Here is an 8967-nt window from a genome sequence, read left to right as displayed (position 1 = left end):
ACTTGTGTGGTGATAGTGAATGTGATTTTTAAAATATGTACATGAAATGGTATCTACCTTTGAAAAATTTATATAACTTTGTGAGCCAATATTTTCAATGATCAACACATGGGTGAAAGATCCATGAAAAGTACAGGAAGGACTGATAAATTTCACTGTAACAATAAAAAACAATTATTGATATGGTTTCAGATTCCATTTTGCAACTCATCTTTAAAAAACCACCCCTTGCAAGTTTGATGTAGAATCAAAGAAGCATAGCTACAACTAAATGAAAGGTTCTTAAAATCTTCCTTCCTTTTCCAACTATTTATCTGTAGGAGGCCAGGTCTTCTTTACAAATGTCCACTTACCTTTCTTTGAGATTAGAGACCACATTAAATTTATCTTCTTTTTTCCTTATGGCACCTTGCAGGGTACTTGGCAAGTAAATCAAATTAAATGACGGTGCTTCAGTACTGAAAATATTAGCTATCTTGTCTGGCCTGATTAAGGCTGGGGAAATGTGTGAAAGAGTCAGATTTATTGGGGGTATTGAGAATCTTTTACATTTCCTTGGCAGGACTCTCTGGGGACTCCAACTTCAGGCGATGGGACAGGGTCCTCAGCTCCTTCACCAGGTAGCCCAGGAGAACTCTTACATCCTGCATCTCTTTGAGAAGAACACCCATCTGGTGGTACAGGTGGGGGTCTGGCACTTGCAGGGGAGAAGAGAAGCTTGGGTCCTCAGAGGAAGGGACAGATGGTGGAGGCAGAGAGTTGGGGGGCTCTGGAGGAGTGGCTTTTGGAGCAGCTGATTCCTGGGAAGCTGGATTCAAGCTGGAGGGTGCAGCAGATTTGGAGGGACCTGGATGGTGGGGCAGGAGACACATGTGAGAGTGAAGTCTGGCCCTCACCCTATGCTCATAGCCCTGGTCAACTTTTCATGTTCTCTGAAAGTAATTGTGGGTCCCAAGCAGAAACTTGGGGACACAGTGTACTCCTGTCCAATTTTGAATCTGGAGCTTGGTCGCCTCTGCTTGAATATCTTCAGCAATGGGGCCTTTGTCATGATGCTATGGATATTGACCGGTCCTTCTTCCCTTAAGGTAGAATCAAATTCCCTGAGCATGGACATGGTGGATGTGTGCTAAGGCAGCCTCTGTACTGTATATAGTGTTGCTGCGATGTTGCGGGGACTCCTCCTTGTCTCAGTCTTTAGACTTGGATGACACCCTTGTTATCCCCTTGAGGATGAGCCTCTCCTGTCCCTTCCATTTTTTTCTTTTTTACAACATGGCTTCATAGCCCAGATTTCTCCTCTGGGTATATTTCAGGTCAAGTTCAGCCTTCTGAATGGGGGTTCCCAGAATTGAACACTGATTCCACAATACCATGTCCTCATTCTAGAGACCATCTCCCTACAAACACCAGAGTTCATAAAAGAATGTGAGGTCTATGGGTGGGGGGAAGCAAATATTGCTTAAAAATGAACAATGAGGACCTCCCTGGTGGCACAGATGGTTGGGCACCACACTGTGAATCTGTCCACAGCCTCTGCAGCACGGGTTCGATCCCTGTGGGCCAGAGAGAATCCCACATGGCGCAGCAGACCCTCCTGTTGCGCCCACTGCTCCCCTCAGCAATGTATTTCAGTCAATCTGCCTGTTCTGTTCCCCGCTCTTTCTCTGGTGAATCCTCTCACCCTCCTGCGCATCTGGCCTGTACCCCAGTTCTTGTATAAATAAACAAATCTTAAAAAAAAAAAGAACAATGATGTAAAAAACTTAATAAAAAAATAAACCAATGTTATAGCAATAAAAAATAAATAATAATAAGGGAAAAAAAAAAAAAAAAGAATGTGAGGTCTCCAGGCCAGCCTAGAGGTGGTTTGGTGAGGTGTGCCCTGTGGTCTGAAGAAGTTCCCTTTTTGTGCTCTTCTACCACCAGGAACTCTGCTTGACTGTTCCTTCCTCCTCTGTGCCCTTTCTTTTTTTTTTTTTTTTTAATTTTTTTTTTAAGATTTATTTATTTATTTATACAAGCACTGGGTACAGTCAGAAGCGCGGGAGGGTGAGAGAATTCACCAGAGCCAGAGCGGGGAGCAGAGCAGGCAGAAGGACCGAAGTACACTGCTGAGGGGAGCAGCGGGCAGCAGGAGAGGTCTGCGCGCCATGTGGGACCCTCCTCTGGTGGCCGTGGAGCAGCCGGGGATCGACCCAGCGCTGCAGAGGCTGTGGGCAGCTTCGCAACCCAGCGCTCAACCGCTGCGCCACCGGGGAGGCCCTGTGCTTTCTTAAGCACTGACGCTGACCCCAACTCGGGCCCACTCACCCTCCTCCCCCTTTTCAAACACACAACAAACAGACACAAGGCACACTCACCCTGCACCCTGAGCTCCAGCTCGGGACTCTGTTTCCACACATGGCTGTCCTCGGTGGCTGCCTCACACCAGTAGGACCCCAAGTGTGCCCCAGATGTAGTGGGAATCTGGAATTCTGAGGAAAGGTCACGGCCACGCACCATCTTGCCGTCCTTGTAGAAGGAGAAGTAGAGGCGGAGAGCTGACCTCTGAGGGGACAGCTTTGTCTGACAGCTCAGGGTCACCAGGCCTCCTTCTGTGGGCTCCGCTGAAGGCGTGGCTCTGAGAACTGGGGCCGGAAACAGTTCTGGAGAAGAGCAAGGCCAGAGGGAGAGCTCAGTCTCCCAGGTTCAGGTGGACCCATAACAGGCAAGGAGTCCCTGGCATTTCTGCTCTTGCTTCCCATCAGGGAGAGCCCTCTTAGAAAAGTTCCATTTGGTCCAAAGGACACCTGCACCCCTATGTTTATAGCAGCACTGTTTACAATAGCTAAGCTTTGGAATCAACCCAAATGCCCAAAAATAGATGACTGGATCAAGAAGATGTGGTACATATACACCATGGAATATTACTCAGCATTCAAAAAGATAAACACATGCAATTTGCAGCAACATGGATGGCGCTGGAAGGGATCATGCTCAGCGAAATAAGCCAGAAAGAAAAAGAAAAATACCGGATGGTCTCACTCATAGCAGGAATTTAGAAAAACCTAAATAAGGGACCAGGAAAAAAGACCAATGAATACAAAGTAAAAATCAAAATCAACAAGCAACTATGAACCAGAGACACACTACGGCAGGGGTGAGAGGAGGGAAGGGGAGAGGAAGGACTAGTGTCCAAATAAGGGGGGGGTACAGTTGTATGAGGAATATAACCAAAATGAAAATGCATACATTGTGCAAAAATGAAAAATGATGCAAGGATTATATAAAATAAAATATTAATTAAAAAAAAATAAATAACTAGATTGTTTAAAAACAAAAACAAAAACGAAAAAAAGAAAAGTTCCATTTGGACCTTTCAACTTCTCTCCTCTTCAAGCAGAGCAGTCTAGAGATAACCCCGCCAAGCAGACATCGGCAGATCTCACCATAGTCTAGACACCCCATCTGCGACCACAAGGAAACAGATGTGGGCGGTGGGAAATACGTGGGACTCCATGTTTGAGAGGTTATCCCCCACTGAAGGGGGCTGTGGGGCCTGGATAGATAATGCTGAGGTGCTACCCTCCTGGAGCCCTACTGGGCATATGCCAGCAAGCTGGCCCTTAGGCCTTCAGTGACCACACCACCACCAGGACAAAGGAAGAAGATCTGGGGCTTTCTGTTTCTCCCCCCACTTCTGGCCACAATGACACTGTACCTCACCCTCACCTTGGATGGTGATAGCCACAGAAGAGGCCGTTTCTGGACTCCCAGGACCAGGGCTTTTGAAGACACCACTGCAGTGGTAGTATCCACTGTCTCCCTCTTGTGCCACGGCGATGGAGAACTCCCTGTGAGGTCCAGGGGGACCCAAGGCTGAGCCATCTCGGTAGAAGGTAATCTGGGTCAGTGGCCAGTCTTGCCAGGCCTGGCAGTATAGAATCAGCGGGTCCCCTTCAAATATGGGCAGGGCTGGACTTCGGAGGATCAGCCAGTCTGTGGTCCAAAGCAAGAGCTGATTGTTACCCTCTACCTCCCTTGGGAGCACCCCCAGTGCTGCCCACAGCAGGCCCTCCAAAGCTTTCTTTTTTTTTTTTAAGATTTATTTATTTATGCATACAAGAGCTAGGGTACAGGCCAGAGGTGCAGGGGGTGAGAGGATTCACCAGAGACAGAGTTGGGAACAGAACAGACAGATTGACTGAAATACACTGCTCAGGGGAGCAGCAGGCGAGTCAGGAGAGGTCTGCTGCACCATGTGAGTAGCTACCTGGCCGGTAGGGATCGAACTCATGCTGCAGTGGCTGCAGATAGCTTCACAGTGCTGTTCTTAACCCCTTGTGCTACCAGGGAGGCCCCCTCCAAAACTTTCTAAGGGTTCAGGCAACTGTCCTCCCAGGTTGCGAGTATGGAGTAACTTCTCTAAAGCCTGGAACTGAGGACACGCTGGCTTCAGATGGGAAGAAGGTGTCCCACACCCCACCCCCCAGTGTCCTGAGGGTGCCCTGCTGTGAGGAGAAGTTTGGAAACGGAAGTGCAGCCCCACTCTTGTCAGTCCTACCGTAGGATACAATCAGGTGGAAGGGCTCACTAAAGGTGTAGCCCCTGAAATGGAAGTCCACGTCCCTTGGGTCAGTCAAGTCGTCCTCGATGTGGCAGCCACTGTCCTGGGCACCGGCAGGTCCCTCGCGCTGCAGTGTCTCAAAGCAGGCAGCTGCGGAGAGCAGGTCCAAGAAGAACCAGGTGGCTTATACTGCTACCTACCTCTGCCTGGAACCAGCCTTCCCCAGTGTTCCCTGCCTACAATGGAGGACAAGAAATCACCCTCCACAAGGGCTCCTTCCTCTCTTTTTTGAGTGAGAATCAGAAGATATCAAACCTATTTTTGCAAGGCACCCCTATGGATCTCTCAGAGGGCCAGTTTTCACCTGGAGTCCCTGGCTTCCAGATGCTCTCAATGAATTGACTGTGGGAGAGGGGCGGGGGGTGGGGGGAGAAGAACAAGGTGGGAACTTACCAGCATGACCTCCAGCTTCTGGTGCAGGAAATGGGAGGCTGGAGACAACTGTGATCCCCGGGCAGGCACACAGCAGGCAGAAAGGGAAGGGAGGCCGTCAGATGCCATATTCACTGGGTGTTCCCCTTGTACCAGACGCAGCCAGGCACTTTCCCATATAATCTTATTTAATTTTCAGAAGATTTCTAAGTACCTGATTCCATCCCTATTTTATAAATCTTAAAGACCTGGGTTTAGGAAGGCAAATTAATTTACCCAACATTTAAAAAGAGAGTAGAAGATGGAGCAAGAAAGTCAGGTGTGTCTGAGTCTACACACAGTGGGATTTTTACTTCACTGCTCAGACACGATCTACTTCAGTCCTCACACCTGCCTTAGGGGCTTTCTTCCTGGTCTCATCTTCCTCCAGTTCACTGGACTCTTCATCCTTGACTCTTTACCTGATTATGTTGCCTACCTAGTAGCTTTCTTTTTTTTTTTTTTAATTTAAAGATTTAGTCAAGAACTGGGGTACAGGCCAGAGGTGCAGGGTAGGGGGGGTGAGAGGATTCACAACAGACAGAGTGGGGAGAAGAACAGGTGGATCTACTGAAATACACTGCTGAGGGGAGCAGCGGGCAAGACAGGAGAGGTCTGCTGTGCCGTGTGGGTTAGCTCCCTGGCCGGGATTGAACTTGTGCTGCAGTGGCTGCGGATAGCTTGATAGAGCTGAGACTTAACCCCTAGTGCCGCAAGGGAGTCCCCCCACCAGCCTTCAATACCTACCTGTGTCTCTCCTCTACCTCTCAGCCCTTTGGTTGTCAGCCATCTCCACCTTGATGTCCTCTGCCTCTTGAATTTTCCCCACAGTGGCAGAGCCCTTTCTCTGCCCTTCTCTCCACCTCAGATCCTCTAGGCCCAGTCGGTACTGGTAATGGTGGAACAATCTTTCTTTGAGTTATGGGTTCTCAGCACATCTGCTCGACTTAGTGATAGTTGTTAGCTCCATCACTGACCCAGGCCAGATAAGCACTATTTCTCGGTTATCCAATCTCGATAACTACTTCTTGCCCTTTTGCGCCCTCCCTCTTCTAACTCCATGGTCATCCACATGGACTTCACCCTTCACTGTGTCCTTTCTTGTCCCTCCCTGCCCCTCTTTTCTTTGTGCCTTCCTCTCTCACTGACCAATACTCTTCCTTGACCTTGTAGCTTCACCTTAGCAAGGTCTCGCTACTTCCTAATTTTCATGACCTCAGGGTCAGGTGCTCTCTTGAGACCTTCTCTCAGCTCCCCACCCCATTCTGCTGCCCTTTCAGCTCCCCCACTGGCACTTCACTGGACTCAAATCCTCTTCTTTTTGAAAACAAAAATCTCATTGGGCTACCAGACAGGCACTTTCACTCAATAAAATATGTGGTAGGTAGTATCCTCATTTTATGTCTGAGAAAACTGAATTCAGAGATACAAAAAGTGACTTTTCAAAGTGGCAACTAATAAATAGAGGAGAGGCTTGAGACCAGAGGATCTGATTCCAAGCCAAGTGTTCTCACCATACCAGTGCTGTTTCTATGAGTTCAATAACACAATTCAATAAAATTGTTGTGTAGGTGCTGAGAATTCAAAGATCAATAAGACAAGGTTAAAAAACAAAAACAGGCTGGTATCCTAGGGATTAAGTCTCAGCACTATCACCACTGCAGCATGAGTTTGATCCTGGCCAGGGAGATGACACACAAGGCACAGCAGACCTCTCCTGTCTCGCCCACTGCTCCCCTCAGCAGTGTATTTCAGCAGATCCACCTGTTGTACTCCCCACTCTATCTCTGGTGAATCCTCCACCCCTGCACCTCTGGTATACACCCCAGTTCTTCTACATTATTAACTAGAATAAAAATTTGAAGAAAAAAAAAAAAAACCATTGTCCCTGCCTACAAATAGCATTCAGTTTCTGGGCAACAAAAGTATATGAAGAGATTATTCATCAGGAAGAAGAAACTAATAAGAAAGAGGCCTCACAGGCAGCCATCAGAACAGAAAGGAGAGTTTTCTGGTGAAGAAGCCACCTAAGCTGAGTCTTTGGGATGCCTAGAGGTTTGTATGAGAGAGGGATCAGGGAGCAGTGGGGATGGTGGTTTCAGGAAAAGGTAGCAGTATAAGCCAACTTTGGAGACAGTTAAGAGTTTGATATATAAATGTGTAAGTATAAGCTGGTTGGGATTTATTAGAATACAAATTATAAGGTATAGAGGGTGGAAATAGAGGCTGAAGCAGTTAGAGACCAGGTTGTGGTGGGTCTTGTGTGCCATGATCAGGAGCTGGACTGAAGGGCTTAAATGCTTGAAACCATTCGCTGCAGAATGCAAAATTTACTTTAAAGACTGAGATGGGGAGATTAGTTAGGAGGTTATTGGATGGGCCCACATCTGAAATGCTGAGGCCTTGTCCTAGGATGCCACTAATTATGTTTCTGGGAAGGGACTGGCTCTAAGAACAATTGAGAAGACTAATTTTGCTAAACTCACTGAAGGATCATGTGCAGAAGACAGAGAGAGAAGAATATAGGTTGTCGCCCAAATCTTTGGCCTGGATGTCTGGATGTATGCCATTAACTGAGATCAGAGAATGTGTAAGATGCAATTAGGAGAGGTAGGACAGATGAGTTCAACTCTGGTGTAATTGTGCTGAGGCATCTGTGAAGTATGCTGGCAGGTGTGTGCAAAGCTTCATATTAGCCGGTGAAACTCCAAAGCATGATTGGGATTGGAGAGATGATTTTGGACACTTACATAGAGTTGCAGTGATAAAACTTACCCAGAAAAATAAGCTCACTAAGAAGACTGTGTAAAGAAAGGAGAGCAGGGAGGCAAGGATGTAACTGCAGAAAACACCAGTCTTTAAGGGGAAGAGAAGAAAAGCCACCAAAGGAACCAGGAGAGGTGTGTGAAATACAAGGAGATATGGCACAGGAAGTCAGAGGAACAGAGAATGCTGAGAAAAAGTGGGCAACAGAGAAAGAAGTCTTTGGGATGCCTAGAGGTTTGTATGAGAGAGGGACCAGGGAGCCTTGGAGATGGTGGTTTCAGGCAGAGGTAGCAGTATAAGCCAAATTTGGAGACAGTTGGAGGAGAATTAGAATATGCAGTAGCTAGAGGTTATTGTACCCTGGATAACACTAATTCCAGGGAAGCAAGACTGTGAGAATTGAGGAGCAAGTGAGAAACGAAGAGGTGGAGATAGTAAGAGCAGAATATTCTTTCCAGAAATTTTTCTGAGAAAAGGAAGCAAAGAGTTGAATTGTAACTCAAGAGAACACCATACTCAGGGGACTTATATTATAGAAAAGGCTTGAAGATTTTAATATCCAGAAAGATCCATTCAATCCTGTACACAAAACACTTTCTCTGTCTTTATATCCTACCTGGAAACTTTGCCTCTTTGATAGACTGAAGGTATGTCCACTTTTCCCTCCTTTGGCTTCTTCCCTCAAAGTCAGGAATAGTTCCACTCCCACACCAACATTCAAACATTTTACTTACCCAAAAATATATGGGCTGCCCACAGCATAAGAAGAAAAAAGTGGAAGGCACTGGCTGTAAGGACACACCCCAGCTTCATGGTGACTGTGGTTTGTTCTCCTGCAGCCTCTAACACACTGATTGTCTTCAACATGAAACCCCTCAAATTAGAAAAGAGGAAATAAATCTAACTGTCTCATCTCCCCACATCTGGGGCCTATTTTCCACTTTGTGATTGGCTTTCATCATTCAGGTTTGGCCAGGTTGCTCCCACATCATCTGCATCCTTTGGCCGTCTTGCTGGAGCTTTGTTAATTTTATCAATCTTTTGAATAGAGATCAGCTTTCAAATGGCCCAAACCCAGCCATGTAAAACACCAAGAGTTATACCTTCATTTGCTCAAGAAATCCTGGTAGAGCTCAGGAGGTCTTGAAAAGCATGGAATAGTCTGATTTCCCATTGGCTTA

At 46.9% G+C, this 8967-nt stretch overlaps 1 protein-coding gene across 8 annotated transcripts; it reads right to left on the bottom strand.

Moving 5' to 3' along the window:
* Positions 1 to 545: 545 nt before the first annotated feature.
* FCRLA (Fc receptor like A) lies at positions 546 to 8639 on the bottom strand. Of its 8 annotated transcripts, none has more exons than XM_037506564.1 (6): positions 8521 to 8614; positions 5003 to 5020; positions 4547 to 4699; positions 3715 to 3981; positions 2364 to 2648; positions 546 to 847 (listed from the first exon to the last, which is right to left on the bottom strand). In XM_037506564.1, the coding sequence occupies exons 1-6, from the start codon at positions 8597 to 8599 to the stop codon at positions 546 to 548; spliced, it is 1104 nt and encodes a 367-aa protein (XP_037362461.1). In that variant the 5' UTR covers positions 8600 to 8614. The 8 variants fall into 8 exon arrangements, with proteins under 8 accessions (XP_037362461.1, XP_037362462.1, XP_037362460.1 ...); XM_037506565.1 differs by having other exon boundaries at positions 5003 to 5017; XM_037506563.1 differs by lacking the exon at positions 5003 to 5020 and having other exon boundaries at positions 8521 to 8639.
* Positions 8640 to 8967: the final 328 nt, after the last annotated feature.

This window comes from Talpa occidentalis, unplaced genomic scaffold (genome assembly GCF_014898055.3).
Source record: "Talpa occidentalis isolate TD23 unplaced genomic scaffold, MPIMG_talOcc4v2.1 talOcc4.12, whole genome shotgun sequence".
NCBI lineage: Eukaryota > Metazoa > Chordata > Mammalia > Eulipotyphla > Talpidae > Talpa > Talpa occidentalis.
This window is presented reverse-complemented; position numbering and strand designations above follow the sequence as displayed.

What these genes read in the sequence shown, in the direction of transcription:
- FCRLA (XM_037506564.1), bottom strand. Translation starts at nt 8,599, where the DNA reads ATGAAGCTGGGGTGTGTCCTTACAGCCAGTGCCTTCCACTTTTTTCTT. An exon ending in CCACCTGATTGTATCCTACG is followed by an intron (nt 3,982 to 4,546) that starts GTAGGACTGACA and finishes TTTGGACCACAG; the next exon opens with ACTGGCTGATCCTCCGAAGT. An exon ending in GCTGGAGCTCAGGGTGCAGG is followed by an intron (nt 848 to 2,363) that starts GTGAGTGTGCCT and finishes CCCACCATCCAG; the next exon opens with GTCCCTCCAAATCTGCTGCA.